At 44.0% G+C, this 22298-nt stretch overlaps 3 protein-coding genes across 10 annotated transcripts; all 3 read right to left on the bottom strand.

Moving 5' to 3' along the window:
• Positions 1-2132: 2132 nt before the first annotated feature.
• On the bottom strand, positions 2133-14157 carry smek1 (SMEK homolog 1, suppressor of mek1 (Dictyostelium)). Of its 6 annotated transcripts, none has more exons than XM_053881610.1 (15): positions 13926-14154; positions 13106-13309; positions 11654-11709; positions 11471-11569; positions 9880-10497; positions 9174-9251; positions 8954-9070; positions 8224-8340; positions 8013-8144; positions 7563-7899; positions 7324-7493; positions 6969-7111; positions 6560-6750; positions 6286-6494; positions 2137-5287 (listed from the first exon to the last, which is right to left on the bottom strand). In XM_053881610.1, the coding sequence occupies exons 2-15, from the start codon at positions 13245-13247 to the stop codon at positions 5165-5167; spliced, it is 2532 nt and encodes an 843-aa protein (XP_053737585.1). In that variant the 5' UTR covers positions 13248-13309; positions 13926-14154; the 3' UTR covers positions 2137-5164. The 6 variants fall into 6 exon arrangements, with proteins under 6 accessions (XP_053737588.1, XP_053737585.1, XP_053737587.1 ...); XM_053881612.1 differs by having other exon boundaries at positions 13944-14154; XM_053881614.1 differs by having other exon boundaries at positions 2142-5287; positions 7563-7721; positions 7797-7899; positions 13106-14143.
• Positions 14158-14797: 640 nt separating this feature from the next.
• On the bottom strand, positions 14798-17164 carry erh (ERH mRNA splicing and mitosis factor). The gene is made up of 4 exons (XM_053881281.1): positions 17024-17164; positions 16569-16656; positions 15462-15582; positions 14798-15382 (listed from the first exon to the last, which is right to left on the bottom strand). Exons 1-4 carry the CDS (start codon positions 17024-17026, stop codon positions 15280-15282), a joined length of 315 nt encoding a protein of 104 aa, XP_053737256.1. The 5' UTR covers positions 17027-17164; the 3' UTR covers positions 14798-15279.
• A 596-nt stretch (positions 17165-17760) lies between these two features.
• On the bottom strand, positions 17761-21741 carry paplnb (papilin b, proteoglycan-like sulfated glycoprotein). 3 transcript variants are annotated; one of them, XM_053881424.1, is made up of 11 exons: positions 21666-21741; positions 21500-21571; positions 20649-20755; positions 20489-20549; positions 20037-20139; positions 19842-19972; positions 19150-19713; positions 18806-19088; positions 18588-18711; positions 18445-18523; positions 17761-18158 (listed from the first exon to the last, which is right to left on the bottom strand). In XM_053881424.1, exons 1-11 carry the CDS (start codon positions 21669-21671, stop codon positions 17886-17888), a joined length of 1803 nt encoding a protein of 600 aa, XP_053737399.1. In that variant the 5' UTR covers positions 21672-21741; the 3' UTR covers positions 17761-17885. The 3 variants fall into 3 exon arrangements, with proteins under 3 accessions (XP_053737399.1, XP_053737400.1, XP_053737398.1); XM_053881425.1 differs by lacking the exons at positions 21500-21571; positions 21666-21741 and having other exon boundaries at positions 18806-18877; positions 18938-19088; positions 20649-20977; XM_053881423.1 differs by lacking the exons at positions 21500-21571; positions 21666-21741 and having other exon boundaries at positions 20649-20977.
• Between the last annotated feature and the right edge of the window lie 557 nt (positions 21742-22298).

Here is a 22298-nt window from a genome sequence, read left to right as displayed (position 1 = left end):
GTCAAAGGATAGTTTTTTAATCTGCTACTGACAGCTTTCACAGGCCACATAAAGATCATTTTTCAAGCCGGATTTGACCCTTGAGTTTTAGATCAGACATCCTTATAGACAGGAACATGAAAATAAAAATCATCTATAGATGCTCTAAATTTATATACTTTACCACGTTAGCTTGACCTATTAAACAGCGTGTGTCTGAGAGTCCAAACTTCTTCATCCACTTGGACATGAGACCAAAATTATCCTGACTTTTTAGGTTTTGTTTTTTGTTATTGTTTGTTTTTAAGAAATTTAAATTACATCCACAAATCGCTTCCATTTTATGATATATTATTTAATTATTTAGCTATATGTTTTTTTTTCAAAAATATATGTAAATAGACAGACAGACAGACAGATAACAGACAGACAGACAGAAAGACAGACAGAAAGACAGATAGATAGAGACAGACAGACAGACAGACAGATAGATAGATAGACAGACAGACAGACAGACAGATAGATAGATAGATAGATAGATAGATAGAGACAGACAGATAGATAGATAGATAGATAGATAGATAGATAGATAGATAGATAGATAGATAGATAGATAGATAGATAGATAGATGGACAGACAGATAGACAGAGACAGGCAGACAGACAGATAGATAGATAGACAGACAGACAGACAGATAGACACAGACAGACAGACAGATAGATAGATAGATAGATAGATGGACAGACAGACAGACAGATACAGACGGACAGACAGACAGACAGACAGACAGACAGATAGATAGATAGATAGATAGATAGATAGATAGATAGATAGATAGATAGATAGACAGATAGATAGATAGATAGATAGATAGATAGATAGATAGATAGATAGATAGATAGATAGATAGATAGATAGATAGACAGATAGATAGATAGATGGACAGACAGACAGACAGATACAGACGGACAGACAGACAGACAGACAGACAGACAGACAGATAGATAGATAGATAGACAGATAGATAGACAGATAGATAGATAGACAGATAGATAGATAGATAGACAGATCGATAGATGGATGGATAGATAGACAGACAGACAGAGAGACATTCAGACTGACAGACAGACAGACAGACAGACAGAGAGACATTCAGACCGACAGACAGATACTGTAGATAGATAGATAGACTAACTGTGACTCGTTTCCTCATGAGACTGTGGGGCTGGCGACTGTGGGAACTTTAACTGGAGACACTTGAAGAACAAAGGCCGAGCAAAGTCTTTAACGCGTGATCTTCTCTCACATTTGGGTCAATTATTTAGAATTAGGATGTCGTTCCCGAGTCGGGGGACTCGACCTCTTGACTTCAGTCATCTGTCATCTATCACTCGTGACTGTAAAGAAAAAAGAAAGCCTCCGCCGTGGACTTCTGTTCGTGACTGTATCTCACCTCAGAGCTAATGAAGACCAGATGGAACGGATGGTGGCTTTCCTTCACGGCTTTCATTTGCTACCGACGCTTGCTGACCCGGGGCATCCCGGCCGCCCGGGGTCCCTGTCGGTCAGCCGGGGCCCTTCCTGCAACCTCCAGCGTTTTTACGCGGTGATTAATCACACGCGGCGGCGGCGGGTTGCTGTGCGGGACTCGGCCAATCAGCAGAGAGGGACACAGAGAAGGCTTTGTCCCGGGGAACACTGACCATTGTCCGAGCGGCCGCCCGACCCGGTGGGGAGTCATGAAGGTGGACTTTGTGCCGGTGTTTGGACAACCTGAAAGGGGCCACGCTTCCTTCTTCATATCCTGATGATGATGACGGGATCAAAATAGTGGATCATCTGTTTCACATATCGTATCAATTCTGTCTGACGGAGGCCGGCAAACGTGACAGCGCCCTCTCTGGTGAGGAACTGACACTGTTCCAACCACGCAGCAGAGAGCAGGCCAGCGTCACAAGTACGTTTAGGAAAATTAGTAAATAAAAACTCTGACTCAACTTTGTAGTAGACAATTACTCACCATGGAAGATAAATATATTCATTTATTCATTTATAGCGAAAAAAAGACCCTGCATCGATGAATGAACTCTTCACAGAATGAGTCTGACTCTACTTCCTGGTTTGATGACAACACTGCACATTTTGTCTGTTGGTAGAAACCATCGCATCCTTCATTTTAAGTTTCATTTTTACATGAAAAGTTCCAAAAACAGTTGCATCGCGACTGCCTGGTGTGTCGCCATCGCCCGGACACCTTTGCACCGACACTGTCTACCAGGTTTTTTATTTCATGGTATTTACAGGCTTCACTCAGTCCAACTTGCGACGCAGTAACAGAACCCCGCCACTAGTCGAGGACTTGCTCTTGACCTCTCTGGGGTGAAACTGGGTCAGGAGAGAGTGATATTTGGCAAGAGAGAGCGTAAAAATAACTACCAAACTACCAAATAAAAGGGTCAGTGAAGTGAAAGTCGGAGAAGTTTTTTTGACACGCATACATCCCACTGCTGTCGCCACACTGTCCTGTCTGCTCTGCTCGTCGCCATGCGACTGTCACTCCTGAATAGACAGCAGCCTCTCGGTGCCAGACGTGATGTTCGGGGATGCGAGCCAGTCAATGGAGCTGTCAAGCAGGCTTTTCATTGGCCCAGCAGGAGGCCGGGCGGCGACGTCCCCCGACGGTCACTCTTCAACCTGGCAGACGCGCAGGCGGGCGGGCAGAGGTCGGCGGAGCAGGAACCGCGGTGGCACAGATCACACACACGCAGCAACACACATGCCGCCACGCTCCTGCTGAGGGGCAAACACAGACTGGCAGGGAAAAGCCGCTGTCGTCCACAGACAGCTTTCCTCTGAATGGAGTCTTAATAGGCGTCGTGGCCGCCGGGGGACTCGCTTCTGTTTGCTTTTTAATTAATAATCCATGTTTGAAGAGCGTCTTGGACGGACAACGCAGTCCCGGTGTTTGTTTTTCTGTTTGCCCCCTCTGTGGGGACCACAGGTCCGGTTTGACTTGAAAATGGTGAAATTTAAAAAAAAGGAGTTTCAGGCAACACTCAGACATCTTTGATAAGGGCATTGCCCAAAAGTTCATGGGTCAGATATGAAAGTGAGAAAACCAGCAACACATGGAAACAGACATGAAGCATCTTCAGTAATCTGAGATTCATAACTCGGCTGAGTATTATTTTCAGAAAACGGAATCCAATCCGTCTTCACCATGGCAAAACAGTTTCTGTTCCGAGGCAAAAGTTACTCTACCTTCATCGGTCTACAGACTAAACCATCATTAGATGCAGATATCACCTAAAACTGAACTGACACTTGTGCCAAGCACAGGCCACACACACAGGCCAGTCCGAGGCTACCTGGAGCAGCGAGGTCATACAGCGTCACTAGAGGGAGCCCAAAACAAACTCTGTTATTTGCTCTTATTAAGGCATTTCATGAGCAAAAATACATGTATATTAATAAGAATTTGCATCTGGCTGCAGCTCCTTCAAAAGAAAACACTTCAGGTTCTCATCTTCAGGTATTAAAGGTACAGTACTTCCCATTTTAAATTCTCTAGAAAGCAGAATGGCAAGCAGAAAATCATATTTCACCACTTTTCAGTGCCATTGTTGTCCTTATTTACAAGGTGGAATCAGCCACTTCTTTTAAGAGTGACGAGACATTCCCAAGTCAGAGGGATGGCTGCGTCGGATAATGGGATGTTCCTGATCATAAAGCACTTTCAAACGATCTCATCTGACTCATGAGTCTCAGTTAATCGAGCTACTCAACCCAGTCATCACCACTTCATAGAGCACTTGCTCCAGGGTCTTGTTTTCTGCCTTCAGTTCAAAAACAATGTGTGTTGCTGAAATAAGTCTGAGAAAAACCCTGACTCCACACTGAGAAAAAAAATGCTGTCCACAACTCAGGCCACCACTTCACAGCAATATCACAGCCTCAGGCGTTCATTGATCAGGTAGTGAGTGTAACATGAGACACAGTGAAGTTGCAGGAGCAAGAGGCGAGCGCAACAAACGCCTGGACCTGTACTTGACGGAACAACGGTGCCACCTAGCGGACAGCACGCAGAGCAGCTGCGAGAGTCTGGACACGTGAGGGACAATGAAAAATAGCCAGTGATGCAAGAGACAAAAGAACTGGTGGAAAACACGCAGGAAGGAAAGGCTGGATCGAACAAAAGGCTAGCAGGACGCCTTACAGCAAAGATTTTAATGGTCCCAAATATTTCGAACAACTAAGTGTACACTCATGTAAAAGGAAAGAAAATGAGAAGATATGACAAAATTCATCACATCTAGAATTCCACTCAATCTTTAATCAAGACGGGATTACAAATTCTCCAAAAAATCTGCAGTTTCAAAGGGCAAAAAGGGTAAAACTAGCTCACCTACTGAGGTCTTTAAAAACCTGTTCAAGTGTGACTGAAAACATCCTGAACATTTAAAGGCAGGTCTTTTTTTCTGTTGTCTTTTACAAAAAACTGGAGAAGACAAATAAAGAGTAAAATGAACATATGAAGAAACTGCTGGCTTTTTTTTTTCTCTTCAGAGAAACAATGTCGAACGAAGACACTGATGACATCATCAAACGACAACACAGACAGCTCCGCGCCACATGCCATCTCCCGTCTGGTCCTAGTACTAACTTAAAAGAGGGACACAAAGCAACAGAGGAGGAGGAGGAGGAGGTGGAGATAGAGCAGAGAAATGAACAGGTGGAAAAAGAACAGGAAGAGGCTTCTGAAGTGGGTGCACACGGTGGTTCTGGGTCTGAATTGGCTGACCTACTGGGGTCACGGTGATGTCCTTCCCTGAGTGGGGGTCGGGGGGAGTGGGTTATGGTCCAGGCCCACGAGCTCTCCGGAACTTCAGATGTGTTTATTTGTTTGTGGTCTATTTCTCCGACCAACCGAACGAGTGAGCGAGCTGAAGGTCCTGCGGGGGCGACCTCGCCCCTCCCCTTCGACGTCCAACGTGTTTGTTTACATCTCAGACGTCTCTCTCTCCTGGTCTGCTGATTGGCACTTGTATGAACTGGACCGGTCAGAGGTGAGCTCCAATCCATTCAGTCCGCTCCTCCTCTGACCTCCAGCCAGATGTGGCTTCATTCATTCACTCTGTTTACATCATTCCTGTGACAAGTCTCTGCTCGGAGGCCGAGGAGCCTTTAGGAGTTGAGCTTGGGTTTCTTTGTCGGAGGCAGACTCTCCTCTTTACTCTCCCCATCCTCCTCATCATCTTCGTCCTCATCGTCGTCGTCGGGATAGTCCACCAGTCCCACCAGCCCCCCCTGAAAACAGCAGGTTTGCTATTAAATGAGTGAATTTGACGGCATTCTCCTGGAGCTATTTTCCACACCATGACAGCGGCCACGACTATTATTCAACTGCTCTCAGCCATGAGCACTCAGGCATTTGTGTGAACTAAAGAAAAGAGTTTGGTGACCAAGAGTCGAACACGTCTGAAGGTGGGGAGGACCAAGTAGCATCCGACCTGGGAGTTAGATGATGCTGCGTCAAAATAAAAACTATGAACCACAGTAAACATGTACAAATCGGCAAATGGTTCAGTTTTTTACATAAAAAATGCTTTTCAGTAATTTCATTTAACACATAATGAATGATATGAATGATGAAATAAAGCATGTCCTTCTTATTGTGTTAAAAATATCCAACAAACTACTCTAAGTTATTGAACAACACTTTGTGCTAAAACCATGAGCCTATAATAAGACATGCTTCATTTCTAATAAGTATCTTTGTATCAACACTTGGAGACAATAAACCATGTCTAATCTAACAGCGGGAGGGGTGGAGAGAAAGGGAAAAAAGTACTTGTAGTTCCCCATTTCTGACAAGAGGGGGCGATAAATGCAAATTCACGAACCCGTTGACCCTTCAGTAAAACGTATAAGGAGCTAAAGACAACAACCAGTGAGGTTCATGGATGCAGTAACTGCAGGCAGTAAAAGCACCGGTGTGACTCGGGAGTATGATGGAGTCTAGATCTGGTGAGGGAGTGGGTATGAAAGCAGAGGTCCTCAAACCAGTTCTGCTAGGTCCGGGGTGGTGCAGGGTTTTGTTTTAACTCAAGTAGCACACACAGCTTCACCAGTCAGGTGATAGTCAGCCTGGTGCTGCTCGTTTCAGCTGACACCTCATTGGTTGAAGCAGTGTTCACCTGAATGGTTGCAACAAAAACCTGCACCACCCCCAGTTTTCCCTCAGTGGAATCACCAAGAGAGTGAGCAGAATTGGAAGTCAACTGAAGGGACACTGGAGCGGTTACCTTCGTGGTAACAGCTGTGGTGGAGGGCGAGCTACGTACTCCTGAGCCGGGAGACCCCGGTGAGCCCGGAGAGCCAGGGTTGAGTGAGGCAGACGGAGGGCTGGACAGGCTGGTTTTCGTCGAACCAGAGAAAGAGAGCTTGAAGCTGGGATTCTGTCGGCTCGGCAGGCTGGACTTCCCCAGCATTTCCTTATCTTCTGGGTCTTTCACTGGGAGAGCAGACAGACAAGAGGTCAGTGACCTGGGACACCGAGAGGGAAAACGCGGAACGTACATTTCTTCCTCTCCATGAATTTGCTGATCGGCTCCATGAGGTCTTCCTCGCTCTTCATCTTGTCTGAGGGAGGAACCACAGCCTCGCCGTCTTCCAGGTCGTCCTCATCCGTGTTGAACCACATTTCCTCCTCGTCCTCCAGTGTCCGGGCGTCACGCCGAAAGCGGTGGTTCCTCAGGATGGAGCGCATGCTGCCCGAGATGACAGACACACCATTACAGTCTAACATCCAACGTCATGGGATAAACACAAGGGAGGAGTTCATGAGAAAGTGAGAGCAGCAACACACCAGATTATGACCACTGAAGAGGATTACTACAACTTCATGATGAAACTTTAACTTTAAGGACAAAACTCCAGTTTGAGCTGCGGTGGGTGCTATTCTCCATGTCACAGTAAAAGCACTCACCTGTCTAACTTGGGGTTGTCCTGCCGTTCTCGTTGTTGCTCGTAACGCAGCTTCAAGCCTTTGAATGTCTGAACATAGTCCACGTCTTCCAGAGCCTTCCAGTAATTTTCTACTATATGAGCCGTTAGAGATTTCACATCCTCCTGGGGGCAATGGGAGGAGAGAGAGGTGGTGCAGGGGCCCAACAAAGTGTGGAGAGGATGAGCATGTAGCAGAGGAACGACAGCAGAAAAGACAGCAACAGCAAGAGAGAGAAGAGACGGCACCAATTAAGTTAGCATGGATCCTTCTGACAGAAAATATGCTTTGTCACAGATTTTGAGAAACACAACGGACGGGTCGGAATGACACTCACCACACGGACATATTCAAACATCTCGATGATGGCCGAGTTCATGAGATTGTAACGCGAGCCGTTGTTCAGAAAGGCCTTGACGACCGGCTCAAACAAAAAGTTCCGCATAATGTAGCGATTGTAGAATTCATCCTTCAAACCGATGATCCTCCGCATGAAGCGCAGAGCACCTGGACCACAGAGAACATTCAGGATTGCTCCTCACATTTCAAAAGGGAACTAGAGTCCAGCTTGCTTACAGAGTGCCAGGAAGGCGTGCTGAGAGGCGGTGAGCACCAAGACCCTCCTGAGGATGTCCTTGTTGATGATGTAGTTCTTTATGTGGTAGGTGTGATGCTCAACACAGAAGGTCAGCAATTCCAAAATCAAAGCCAACAACTGGGACGTCTGGAAATCATCTGAGAGATGGAGAAACCATGATAAACATAAGCAAGCTTCATCAGTGCGTCTCAAAAACAAACCGCCTCGTGTACCTTTGCTGGGCTTCTCTTCTGTGGTGTTGGCCAGCAGCGGAGCCGAGAGGACGTGCATGCAGTGCTTGTAAAAGAAGCTTAAGAACTCAGTCTTTTCAGTTTTCTGGGGAACAGAACACACATGGCATCAAACTTAAACCCAGTAACCTCTGAATAATGATGGTGAGGAGGGTTTGACAATGTGTCTCACACCAACAGTCAGCAATTGCTACTTACGTTTGCAGTAGCCAGCATGTTCTCTGGGTCCACCAGAGTTCTGAGAAGGCCCATGAGCTGCACCGCCCCACCTAATTCTGGATCAGTATCACAGATCATGTGCTCTATGATGAGGTTGATCAGAAGGATATCCTGAAAGGCAGAAACAAAGAAACAATATCAATTTGCTTTCTTTTTCAGAGACAAACACACAGTAAAACTGTCCACTCACGTCATCATTTTGCTGAGACTCCTGCATCACAAACTCTCGTACCATGGACGGGTTGTACTCCACCAGATAAGAGAAGATATCAGTGGCTGCCCCGCGCACCTGAACGTCATCCATTCCCTGTTTCGGACGGCACAACTTGTACTTCAGTATTTATCCAAATGCATTACCATCAATTCAGCACACATTTGAAATAGAATAACTTACCATGGTGACACATCACTTATCCTTAATATATGAGGTAATGATATCTGATATTGCTGTCTATTTAATACATTCTGATTTGGTACTTTAAATAAACAGCTGCATAGTTTGACTTCATGCTGAGGTGTTATTTCTGGGACACATTCCAACAAGTTAAGTTTTTGAAGTAAAGCAAGCATAAATTAACACATAAGACCTGCTTCAATGGCATATTCAATTTTATCCCAGGTCAGCAGAATGTTACAATTTTATCAATTACTCACAACAAATATACAAATATATAAGACACGTTTATTTCCGTTGTAATGCCATCATTACAAGTAACAAGGACTGTGTATGATTAGACACAAGTCAAATACCATTCAAAATAGCAGACGGGAGGGTTAGAGGTACTACTGTAGAGGTAGATGGCTGTGTGAGAGTGAGACGCTGGGATACTGTGCTGCCGTAACTGTTGTACGCGATGCTGGGCTGCTACATGCTGCTACACAGGTCGAGATGTTAAGTGTATGTGGTTGACAGTACTCACCAGGATGACCTCCAGTGCAGGTAGAATGCCCATGTTTGACAGTGTCTTGAAAAAGGCGTCTCTGTTTTGAGGTTGTAGCGTTTGTGAGAATGCGCAGAATTCCTTGAGGAAGTTGACCTTTGAAAGGGGAAAGTCAAAGAAATAACATCAAATCAGGATTCAGCTTTGCTTCAGCTGAGTATTGTGTCACAGTACAGTACAGTACAGTGTTCGGACATACCAGTTCATGTCTTTTGTCGTCTTCCGTCGCTTCATCTGTTAGCTGTGCAAAAAGGTCTGTCAGGAATTTCTCATCGTCCTGACATTAAAGAAGGGAGATTGTGAGTCGCCAAGGAATTAAACACTATATATGTCAATCCGGAACGGTGCCACTTAAGTGCAAAATGCACCAGCAGTTACTTAAAATTACACACTAGATCAAATCTTCCTTGTAAACCAGTATTAGCGTAGGGCTTCTGATTTGTCAAGCATTACATTCGACCGATGTTGACAGGCACTTTTCCACTCAAGCTGTTCTGATGAAATAACTATTCTTCAAAGTGCCGTCTGCTTACTGAACTGAGTTAAACTGTGTTAATCATTTATCTTGGAGTGGCTGATTCATATCTGAATGACAAATGTGCAGCTATAAACTGCGTGGAAGTTCTAGTTTTCCCTCTCACGCAACAGCATTGTGGATTTACACAACACTCCTCTCCATCTCTATGGAGACAACTGTCTATCAACAGAGTCACAAAGAACAAGTACACAGAAGTCACGTGACCATCTCCGCTTGCAGATAAGTTGAGTGTGAAAAGCACAGATTACTTGTCAGTGCAATTAATGGCAGAATGACATTGAGTAAGACATTTAGCAAAACAATTATCTTTTAAAAAAAAAGTTTATGAGGAAAAGCTCTGGTCATGATCCGCGTCATTCATTCTCACCTGCAGCATGCCCACGATCTCCACCTTGTTGAAGAAGATGAAGGAGTGCAGGGTGGACAGCATATTCTCCTCAAAAACAGAGGGAGTGGGCAGCACCATGTCCTGAATGTACTGCACTCTATAAGTCTGGTGTATTTTCTGACGCAGTTCCGGGTCAGAGATGGGGATCACCTCCTTAAATCTGGCAGTCTTTGTGAGAAATTCCCGATGTCGCCGCGGCTGAGGGAGCGCTGGGTCAAACTCCAGACAACCAATAACGTCCATGATACACTCCTCCGAGAACATGACCTCAAAGAGTGCAGTGCGATTGAGCAGGAATATGCCTTTAATGATTTCGTACAAGTGGTGTAGCCCCTCTCTGTTCTCCAAGTCCTCGCAAACACGGAATAGTTCCAGCAGCTTGCGAATATAGCCTTCGTTCTCCACTGCCAGGGCCAGTTTTTCGCGCCGTAGCGGAGATGGTAACGAGGAAGCAACTAGCTCAGCCAAGTCCTCCAAGCGGCTCAGTTCACATGGGGGTAACTCCAGACCAGGGGAGGACATGTCATCGAAGCGCTCCTCTTCGGACTCGTCAACCACATCTTGAGTGATGTCCACGGAAGGGTCCTTTCCCTGAACCTTTAAAAACACACACAGGCGTGTTAAGATGCAAATCAGCATATTCAAATACAGTACGCTCTACTTTGCAAAGTAAACACATGGATGTTTGAGCATTCACAGTATCGAAGAAGTGATTTTAATACAACGGTTCAGGAGAAGAGGATTTTAAGTAAAACAAAAAAAATCATGGTGATAGAAAAAAAAAAAGTAAAAAAAAAAAACACATGAAGAGAATGCGAATGACAGTTGTACCAAAAGTTATACCCAAAAATGACAGTCATTACAAATTGTTTTTTGGGGGTTCATTCAAACTGCCAAAAAAAAAAATTGTCACGCCCTGCTGAGACGCTGTACCGTCTACCCTATGAGACATATGAGAAATGATTACTCCCACACAATAGGAAGCTCAAAGTTGTGCACGCAAATCATGTTGTGAATGTGTTCTCAATAATTTACCCACAGGAGATGACGACGATAATTACAAGCAACTGCCTTGCTGTGCAGGTTCGCACACAGATGCACCTTGTAGTTTCCAGATCATACATTTGACTGAATTAAAGACACCAATGCTGCGTTTGGGAAGCTTGCTTGCTTCTTCTCAACAGCCCGACAGATGTCCTTTGGGCTCAAACTGACTCACAACACAACTGAAGTTTAGGTGGCAGAATAAGAACCGAAAAATTACATCAGAAGGTCAAAGCCGCGCACGCTGGGTCTGAAGTAAAAGGACATGTTTAGAACTCACATTTGGAGAGACACAAGGCGAAACCAGTGCAGGGCATGCAAGAAGAACTCCAACATCAGGGACATTAACTGGTAAATTGTGATAAATGCTCACACCATAGGGAGCAGAATCCAAAAAATATCCACGTCCATTACAGAGTTGTTTTATCCGCATGTAGAGAGCCGGACGACGACCCACGCACACCTCAAGAAATAACCCGGTCGACCTGCTTATCCCAGTAAATTGCCAGCAGTGTTAATATCTTACCTGACATATTTTTTCCCAGATTTCATCACAGCCAGCTTTCTCTTGGAAACTTAGAGCCAGGTCATAATTTTCAGCTTCAGACCACACTATCAACGTATCCTTAAGAGGAGAGATAAAGGGATGAAACAAAACTGATGCAAAACACACAATCCATTCATACACAAGGAATGTCCGGGGACTTACTTGTTGCTTCTGGTAGGCTGTGTTTGGGTTGATTTTAGACTCCAGCAGCAAAGAACCTATGAACAAAAAAAACAAATGTGCATTGAGGATGACATAAAATGCAAGTTGAAATTGCATGGAAGGTTGAGTGACAGTAGCCATCTGCATGACTTTATATGTGTGAGCTCAAGACCAAAATGAATCATCTCTAACACAAACAAGTATATATAGAGCACCTGGTGTGAACTCATGAATGTATGGATGAGTGAAAGTGTGAACAGGAAGAACATTTTGAGTTACATAAGCATTGAATTTAACAAATAAATCCACATAGACTGATTCAAAAACTTGGATTCAAAAGCTGTTTATCCATGCATATAGCAATTATATGTCATTTAATGTTGCAGTACTTGCATATGGTGGAACATACAGTACCGAGAAAAAATTCTTTGTTTGCAACCGTGACACTACTCTCACCTGTTCATTTAACTAGGCGACAAGCCTGAAATAGACGCTGTGATTTCGGGAATCTTACAAATTTATTGACGCCTACATTGAGCGACATATTTCTACTATTCTAGGCCATGACATCAAACATGTTGAAAAGGGACCGTGCCGCAATGAAGTGGGTCCTGGCTCCACCTCGTACAAATGAACTGGAATAACAGGACGGTGAGAGCATAACTTCCAGATTTGATCTAGATGTAAACAAAGTGCAAAATTAACACTGGCTTCGGATAACAGAGAAATAAATGTTCCAAACTTCAGGTTCAGCATTAACGCAGTTATCACATATATACACAGATATAACTTACTTAAAAGCTTAAAAGCTTTGAATTTAAGGGGAAAACAAGCAACTTATCATCTTCACTGTCAAGTCTGACTGTAAGCATCTACACAGTGCAAAATAAAAGTACAGTGATAGAATAGGAACTATCTATTGTGTTATATGGGTTCCATTATAACCCTTTGATAACCCTCAAAAACAAAGTTAAAGGAAGGTTAAAGTCGGCTACAGCTACTGTACTAGCAACAGAGTGCTGCTAATAAAACAGAGTTTAATGTTTTACTACTCTGTGTGGATTCTTAGACAACTATAAACACATGAGACGCGCCAATAACAAATCCAAACTCTTCTGAGATTTGAACCATGCCCAAGCATGTCTGACAAAAAGACAGCTCGAATGACAAAATGTTCTGTTCCACTCAGGCATACTGTACATCAAAGCAGTGGAGAGCTGTGCGTTTGGGCTCAGCTTTATGGCATCGTATCTACATGCCAGGCTAAGAACACACATGACACTCGATGCCCGTTGTATTACCTGCTGTCTGTGCAATAAATACAGAGAAAGTCAGTGTGGTGTGGCCTGGTAATAACGGTACAGAACCCAAACGTAACTAAAGACTGAATGTGAATGGGTTGGTGAGGCAAAATGAGTGTTATTGAGTTTGTGAATGAACTGTCATGCTCACCATCACTTTCTGCTCTGACGAGAAGAGAAGTGCCTTTCAGACGCTCCACATAACCCGAAGAGACGTGTCCTGTCCCGCGGTCGTCCCACTGTCTGTCCTCGTTGAGGGTATAGACTTTGACTCTTCGGCGGGTGTCCGTCATCCTGGCAGGTGGATGTACACGGCCCCCTTTCCTTCTGGCTCGTCTTGGTTCTTACAGTGTGTCTAGCAACGCCACAACTTCAATTCACTAACACTCCCAGATGACGAGCACTCAGTAGAACCAACGCCAGCAAGTATAACCATCAAAGTTCCACTACTTCGAACATGAAACACGTCTCGACACGAAGACCATTGTGAGCATCGAACTAAACTGTTTTACACTAGCAACTTAAAACACCGACAAAGAAAATGTAATTTTAAAAAAAATACAGCCGTAGTGGACTCACAATTCACACGTTTTTTACAATGTTTCTCTGATGCCCGCTTCTGAGAACAGCTTGTCCACTTGCGGAAAACATTAGCCACTTCACCTAGCTCGAAGCTAACTACGAACGCTGCACGTATCACCTGGGAGGAAATCCATTCGTGGAGTTCATGCAGAAATTGCGCAGCGTTAACATTATTTCCCACTCGTTTACCGGAGAAACGTGTCGTCCGAACGAGTCCAATAGACAGCGCGTGTCTGAATAATACGCCTATACTAGCGTTAGCTCGCTATTTCTTCCCCGAGTGTTCCGCCATGTTCTGGCTCGGGGCCGCGGAGAGACAACTCTCCCCTCACACGTATATATGCATCCCGAGGACTGTGCAGCGCAACAAAGTGGAGTCGTGAAATTACCACGGAGCAACGCTTTACATTTCAGGGCTGTTTGCCATTCATTGGCGACGTCTGGCTCAGTTATTTGCTAACTGCCTCCCGAGAGTATTCCGCCATCTTGGGCCCCTTCAGAGTCAGTACGGGGTTTCCTGTACAGCAACAACAGGGCAGCCCGCCACATTTAAAGATACAGTACACCCAATGACGCGGCTCCTCCTCACAGAAGGTAAACAATGGCTTTTCAACATCCTTCGCGAATGTGATGGCAACCAAGACTCGTGGCGTGCAGGCTTCAATGTCATTAAAAGCACAATTATAAGGGGGTACACAGAAGTTAAACCAGTTAAACTTAAGCAGTGGAAGTTTTGATGATGCAAGTTTGGACACAAGTTCTCAATGAATAGTTCTTTATTAACACAGCAGATTCTCTCTGAAGGCATCAAAGCGATGGATGACCACATATGGAAAGTGTGACTCAGATCCTGCTTTATATTTTTCATTCTCCAAAACAGCAACATTATTTGCTCCATTTGCCTTTGGAATGTATCTATAAAGTAGTGAAAATAAACTGGTAGTGTAGTCTGTGGAGATGAAACCATTTCCTGCCTGAAGAAAGCAAAGGGAACTGTGTGTGTTGTTTGGGGCACAAGTGAATGAGTGCAGCTTTATTGATGAACAGGAAACCCTTCAACACCCTGTGTGTGGATGGATGGGTCTAAGTGGGCTTCCCCTTCATCGTGCAGCAACTCCCATCAGGGCTTCCATGACAAATCCTCTTCATGTGTTCATCACCCACATCCATGAACCTGAATTTAAGCTCCAGCTGCAAGTCTTCTGGCACCTCTGATGTTCTGTTCTGATGGTTTCATCAATAAAAACTCAGGGCATTTGCAACACAAACCTTTATTATGATCAGGAGCATCAACACAACAGCAATACAAGAAGATGAAACCACATGGAACACAAAAAAAACTTCCAAAAAATGTCGATTATGGTCGGTTTATAAGGGTGAATATCATAATCAAAAAATGTACTGAAAAATGATCTACTGTATTGGCAGGACTTAATAAACTACCTCAGGAGCAAAACCTATCCTGGCAACAGAAGATAAAACAAATACCACATGACCAATTATGAAAACACACAGATTTCAACTGAAAATAAAAAAGGTAACAAATGGCTTTTCATAGGTTTGCTGGAGACCAGCCACTTGCTATTCATTTCCTGGTCGTATCTCGAATTTGAACAGTGTGTCTGATGATTATATAAACCAGGATTCACATCCCTAAATTTCCAAATGTCACCCCTCCCTCATAAAACCATCAAAACATGGTGCCATATAAACTCAGTTCAGGTGTATAATCGGAGGGCTCTTTTACTTGGCAGCCTGTTGAGCCTGGCGCCGCAGCAGAACATAAATCTTCTCCTTGATCCAGTCTTTATTGTTGGGCTGATAGGTTTGAGTGTCTGCCCTGTAGCTACACACAGCCAGAAACAGCAACGTTACGGTCGATGAACGTGTCGACAAAGCGGCGTACATTTTCTAATGATACTTACACAAGGCAGCTCAGGTCTGCCAGATCGTCGATGAAGTCAAACAACTGACTGATGTCGTACGTGATCGACGGGCTGTTGGGATTCATCCTCTTCAGGTGCTCCTCATACATTTTGCAAACACCTTAAAGAGAAAAGATTCTAAACTTAACATTAACACTTAGTGAATCACTAATCGGCTCACAATTTGACATCAAGTCTGTTCAGATGCATAGTTCAGTCTGATTAAATCAACTGTAAATCAGGGTCCCAGCTGAAACCTGAACATGAGGTTTTTCAAAGAAACGTATTTGACACAGACATAGCAGGATTACTCTGACAACATAGCACAACATGAAGGTCCTCACACAGACACAAGCATACACAGAGTTATACACAAACACTGTTTAAGAAAATAGGGCAAAATGGTAATAAGCGGCAGAAATTACAACAGCTTTTCTTCACTCCGTTTCCTTTCAATCTCTGAGAAATGTAAGAGTCAATGTTGACTGCACTGCATGTAACACATCAGAAGCAATGTCATATAACACAGGGGAATGCAAGTCACACAAATGCCAAATGTAATGGCATATGAGTGGACATTTAAATAAACTTATATATGACATTGAACCCTCTCAGATTCAGTCATCATTTGCTTGTTCTGGTGCCAGGCCAAGAAGGTCCAACTTCCTGGAGAAAATATTTTGCGAGGTGAATCGCCTGCAGACATGCATTAACACACAGGCACATCCAACTCAGATGTCTTCATACCACCTTTGCAAGTGGTTACCAAGAATGCAACAAGACCGAGAGTGATTCAGAGCAGCAAACATCCCCGCAGAGTAAAGCTTTGAGCCACATATATAGAGGACATGTCAAGGAATTGTTGTGAAGTTCTTCAGTGTCCACAGTTGCCTGTCAAATAGCATGATCTAACTGAAAAACAAAGAATAGTTATCTACTTACGTTTATGATAAATGCAACTAGAGGTTCTTATTTGTGTTAAATACTAGACGCAACATCCACACACACTGCATCTGTAAATCTTGGTTCACATAAATAATGACCACACGGAATAAATAAAGTTGAACTAAAGCAGTCATGAGAGAACTGATGGGGATTTTTACCGACCTTCCATACATTCGTTCACTGACTCGTAGTCGGCATATGTGCGGCCTTCGGGTCGTTTGGTTGGCTGGACGAGCAAGATTGTGTGCGACTGTGAAAAAGACAAATCGCTACATGAAATTAACAGTGCATGACGCCATGCATACAATATACACGTCCGTGCATCTGTATTCATGATGTGCATTGGGTAACATGAGTGGCTGACCCCATCCCCCCCGAAACTGGGTTCAGCCTCGCTGAGGTAGTATGAGGTAAGAAAGAATCAGAAGTTAATACTTTGAGAGTACTCTTCGAAAACACAATCGTTAATACGACAACACGACACAGCAGTGTATAGAAGTGCCGCTAAATGTAACCAGTTAGCTCGTTAGCCTAGCTATCTTTCTCGGTAGTTACTGCTGCTAAAAGTCCGACTGTAACGAATTCTACAACGCAACAAAGAAAACAATTACTCATACCATGTTTGTGCTGTCTGTAAACGCTGGTTGTTCACTGGGAAATGGAAGCGCGATTAACTTTTTCGCTTCGCAATCGACTGTGTTGAATTTGAGATGCTAGATGCGTGGCGGAAATTAGGTAAAAGAACTTCCAGTTGAAAGTGCAAGAATTTTCAAAATAAGTGTTTTGCTTCAAATTAAAAGCCGCGCCGTTGCTGTGATATAATGGGAAGAAAATTTTATGTAGAATCGGCGTCCTTGAAAAAAACATCACTAAGATGTCTATGTAGAAAAAAACTCGTTTTTTTTTTTAGTAAAATAATGATTCGAAATAAACATTTGAGTAAATTCAAATAAGATCATAACCAATAATAACATATCTTTCCAAAGAAATGACTGGGATTAAAAAAACATAAATGTAAATGACTGAAAATAACTGTTAAGATATACATTTTTGACAAGATAGTTAGCTACTTGTTTTAGCATTGACATAAGGGCATAAAAATACAACTTCTATTACTGCTACTACTACTCCTATTACTCCTAATGTACTAATAATAATAATAATAATAAATAAATAAATAATAACGTTATTTATCTTATTGTTTACACCTCATGAAATACCTTTGTACAAGGCACACACAAATCAAAACTGAGTACTGTCGTCTGACATGTAGTCGCAGGACTTGTTTTCTGTCTACCTTTATTTCCATCATTGTAAAACAGGCAGTCAGATCTCTTTATTTAATGATGGCGAGTGTGCCCCCATGTTTATTATGATGTTTGAACAGATGTTGGAAGAAAGAAACACACTTTTGTGTCAGCAAACATGACACCATAATACAAAAAGGACCCATGACATGGCACTATCTGAATCGCCAGGTTACTTCCTCTGTCTCTGACCAGCACTGGACGCTCTTCTCTCCTGACCGGACCTCCCGAGACCACCGCAAGCCTTTCTGCATTCCAGCAGTGATACAAAATTATTGGTGTTGCCCTCACAGCCTCCGAACCAGAACCTGGTGCATTTTCCAGAGACTGAGTTGAAGTAGAATCTGCTCCTCCAGGAATCACACGGGCCTTCGTCACGAGGAAGCGAGCAGACGTTCCTCGTGGACGGGGTCGTCGTGGGAGTCGGGCTCTGAGTTCCCACCACCTGTATGACGCAGTAATGAAATTTTAAAACACACACACACATATATATATATATATATATATATATATATATATATATATATATATATATATAAATTATTGGTGAATAAAAGTTACTTTTCACTGCCTTCAGACTCTTACTTTATACAACATCCAAATATATTGTAGACACATGCTTAAAATATAATTTCCCAAATTATAGAGAACTAGTTCAATGAACAGTCGATGTATGGATGTATGGATAATCGTGAAATGATCTGAACATTATCAACAAAACAGTGTCTCACCGCTGGGCTCTGATAATCGGGGCAGCCTGCTCGACCGAACCCTTGAGCTGCGCTCACACCGTCCAAACAGCAGCCAAACCTGAGTGAGAGAGATGTTTAACTGCTCGTGTGTTTCGGGCTGCAGCAGTGGTGAGTGTGTGCACCTGGTCCGGACGCAGTCATCGGGGACACAGCCCTCATTCCTGGGTCCAGCAGCTGGAGTCGAACCATCAGGGCAGCAGCCATGAGGCGACTGTGAACACGGCTCAGCGGTCGTGTTAGAAGCCGCTGCAAATAACCAGGTTTGGGTTTGAGCTCTAGCCCAGTGTAGACACAGCAGCTCGCACATTCATACATGTGAAGATGGCTTCCGTCTATGTACCTGGTGTGGGATGCGGAGCAAAGACTCTGACGCTGTTCTCGTGTCCTGCTGGGTCTTGCACACTCGGCACCACTGCAGAAACAGAACGTTTTGTTCGAGGCTTCACTGGTGAGCTCTTCAGGTGCGACTCACCCTGAGCTCCGGGGCACGGCTGTGTGTTGCAGGCTTCCTGAGCGGCGGGTTTGCTGGAGTTGACACATCGGGACTCTGGGCTGGGGTTCAGGTCCAAATCAAAGCAGCCCACCTGCCGCTCCCTCAGACCGCCTCCACAGCTCTGACTGCACTGCATCAGAACCAGACTTTACTTCAGGGTCCAGACTGCGGCCGCAATGCTCTTGACATACCAGTCCGAAGTCCGTCACGTGCCAGGTGACCTCAGAGCTGCATGAGGGTCGGACACAGGCTTGGACTGAAGCTGGCTTTGGAAGACCCTGGCAGGCAGAGTCAGGCAACCTCTGACCTCCAGGTCCGGCACAGGCGACCTTTCGTGTCTGCTGCCCTTCGCCACAGGTCACAGAACACTGGCGCAACAGAGGACTCGACATGAGAGTCAAAGTTATCATCCCAACTACCAACATCAGGCTTCCACCGACCACACTGAAGCTGGTGACGGTGTAACCCCCCCTGCAGGGATGAAAGTTGCAGGCCTGCTGGCTGTGAGGCTGCAGCGCTCGCTGCGCCACACAGTGGGACTCATCCACCACACGAGGGCGCTCCGGGTCCTGGATCCAACACTCCACGGTGCGGTGCTGCATTCCTCCACCACACGAGGCGGAGCACTCGCCAAAGACGCCGCTTTTGTAGTAATATACTGGAGCGTCACCTAGAGGGGGAGGAGCAACCGGCACAGAGGTCTGGACAGAACCAGAGTCTTGGTCCAGACCCAGAAACTCGCCGTGGATCAGAGCCTAGCGCAGAATGGATGAAGAAGTAGTTCAGTCCCACAATAACTTCAACAGAAATTGAAACTCAATTTTCTAACTAGTTTTGTAAGAAGACACAAACACTTTTTAAACCGTCACTTGTTCATACCCACCCTGCATGTCCCGTCCACACAGATGTCCGTGCGCCCCTGATGACACGGCGTCCCGTCCACGACTTTGGGGCGATGTCTGTAGAAGAAGTTCTCGCCTCTAGGGACGCAGTTGAGCTCACAATGAGAAGATCCTGCACACACACGCCTCACCATCAGGCCCTTCGCTGGTGTTTTAAGTGCCACGGATGAATTTACCTCCATAATAAGGCAGCCATGTGTAGCGTTTCCCCCGAAAGTCTGAGGCGTCAAACTGCGAACACTGCTCCTCCCTGAAGTCCTTGGAACCAGCTGGGCATTCCTGGAAATGAATATTTTCACCTACATGAAACTTTAATGTCCATAAAAAGATTAAGATATATCATCGGACTGTCGCTTGTTGATGACATGACTCTATGCATGGCTCATAGTTGTCAATATGATACTGTCAAGAGGGATTTACTGGACATCCATGACAATATAGTTATTGTATTGTGTGTCGATCCAAAAGTGTTGCTGTGTTCAGTAACTAGTCTTCTGACCAGGTGTAAAAGAGCTGGTAGCATGTGTGGGGTCACAGGCCATGGCACTCACAGGGTCCACTGACCATACAATTCGTAAGGTATCCATGTCGTCTCACCATTGAGGTAGGAATGAAAACAAGTAGTTACATGAGTATTACAGGTCCGGAAAGACTTGGAGGAGCCCAGACAGTTGTGGCCCCCGTCGGTCCTGTGCAAGAGGATGAAAAATGCTTCATGCGTGACTCTGACTCATTCATGAAGGAGGAAAACAACCTTTGGGAACAAACTATTTTTGTTATTGTCGTACCTCGAGGTCACACAGGTTCTGGTTCTCATCGAGACGCCTGTGCCGCAAGTGCGGCTGCAGGGTCCATAAGGTCCATAGTCACCCCAGTGGTCATGAGTTGGCAGAGTCTGCTCCCAGAAAAGCATAGCATTTATGGACTTGCACTTCAAAATTGCCTTCTTTACATATAAACTAACATTGTGGCTGGTTGAGTATAAATAGCTGGAGCACGTCGACATCTACAAAAGCTGAACATTCAGTTTTGTACTGATGCAGATGAGGTCTCGTCCGGTGCAGGCCCCATTAAATACGTTTAGCTTAGCTTCAAGCTAATAGCTTTATGTTGCAAAATGTAGTTTATTGTGTGTATTGAAAAATGTAGATGATATTGTGATTTAAAGATTTTTTTATATTATGACAACTTTTTGGGCAAAAAATAGTGATAATAGATTAATTCGAATTTATTATAAACATACTGAACAGCATAAAATAAAGTAGAGAAATAGCAGAAATATTTCACAAAATTTGTTCCATTAGTGATCTCGACGAGACAAGGTGCAGAAAAGGTTCCAAACAAATAACAATTTGTATTATGATAATGCATTTTCTTTCCTTATTAATTTATTTTGAAATAGAAACTGAAAAATGTGACATGCCTAAATTGCTGTTTAAGTTTAAATGTTATTGATTCAACATTCTAATTTAATAACAATAAAAACACTCACATTTGAAAAAAAAAAACACCAAGGTGTTGCAGCTAAATCTAAATGTATTTCTTTAAATAAAACTTCTAGTTTATTTTTTAAGGTGTTCTGCAGGTGTATGACATATGTGTAGTTTGGAGGGGTAGAAATATGCAGAAGAGCACTCACGGCTGTAGCAGGTCCACTCAGCAAGTGCAGAAGAGTCAAGAGCGGCAGGATCTTCACGGTCATCAGGAGATGCTGCTGAGGAACACACCTAATGTCACACTTCTGAAATCTGTAATGGTGAGTCAGAGGTTTAAGCAATCGCAAAAGACTGGATGACATATCACACCTTCATCACGACGTCCAGGGGAAGAGATCTACTGCAGCTGCTTCGTGCTGTTCTCCTCAGGTCTGATCTGATTCCTCTTCTTCTCCAAACCTCTCTGCTCCTCACCCAGAGGCATCAGGTTTCAGTCCCACATAGAATCACACAATATTTCGGCCGACACTGCAATGCTCTGGAATCTTTTTTCCAGAGCATTTCGTTTTACGAGGCGACGAGCGATGGATCTAAACGTAAAGACAGGATGGGCGGCGAATGACAGTCCTGGAGGAGGAAGCTGCAGTATATAATTACCATCTTATACCAGAACCTCATGATATAGCGGGGTTTCCCTGCAGAAGAATAGTTTGAACACGCTGTGTGGTTCTGATATCAGAGCACTGTAATCTGTAGTCTGTAATCTCAAACTGGAGGAGCACGGTGATTCTGTGAGGTTCAGAATGAAGGGAATTATCAAGTCAGCTTCTTTGTGTGAGTTTTAAATTATTATTTTCATTACTGCTGAACTGAAATGATTTTACTGATACATCTTTTCTCAGCAAATCCATCAGGAAGTAGTATTGAACATAATATAATATAATATAATATAATATAATATAATATAATATAATATAATATAATATAATATAATATAATATA

The sequence above is a fragment of the Synchiropus splendidus genome, chromosome 12 (assembly GCF_027744825.2).
Source record: "Synchiropus splendidus isolate RoL2022-P1 chromosome 12, RoL_Sspl_1.0, whole genome shotgun sequence".
Classification (NCBI taxonomy): domain Eukaryota; kingdom Metazoa; phylum Chordata; class Actinopteri; order Syngnathiformes; family Callionymidae; genus Synchiropus; species Synchiropus splendidus.
Note: the sequence above shows the minus strand (reverse complement) of the source record. Positions and strands in the feature narration are given on the sequence as shown.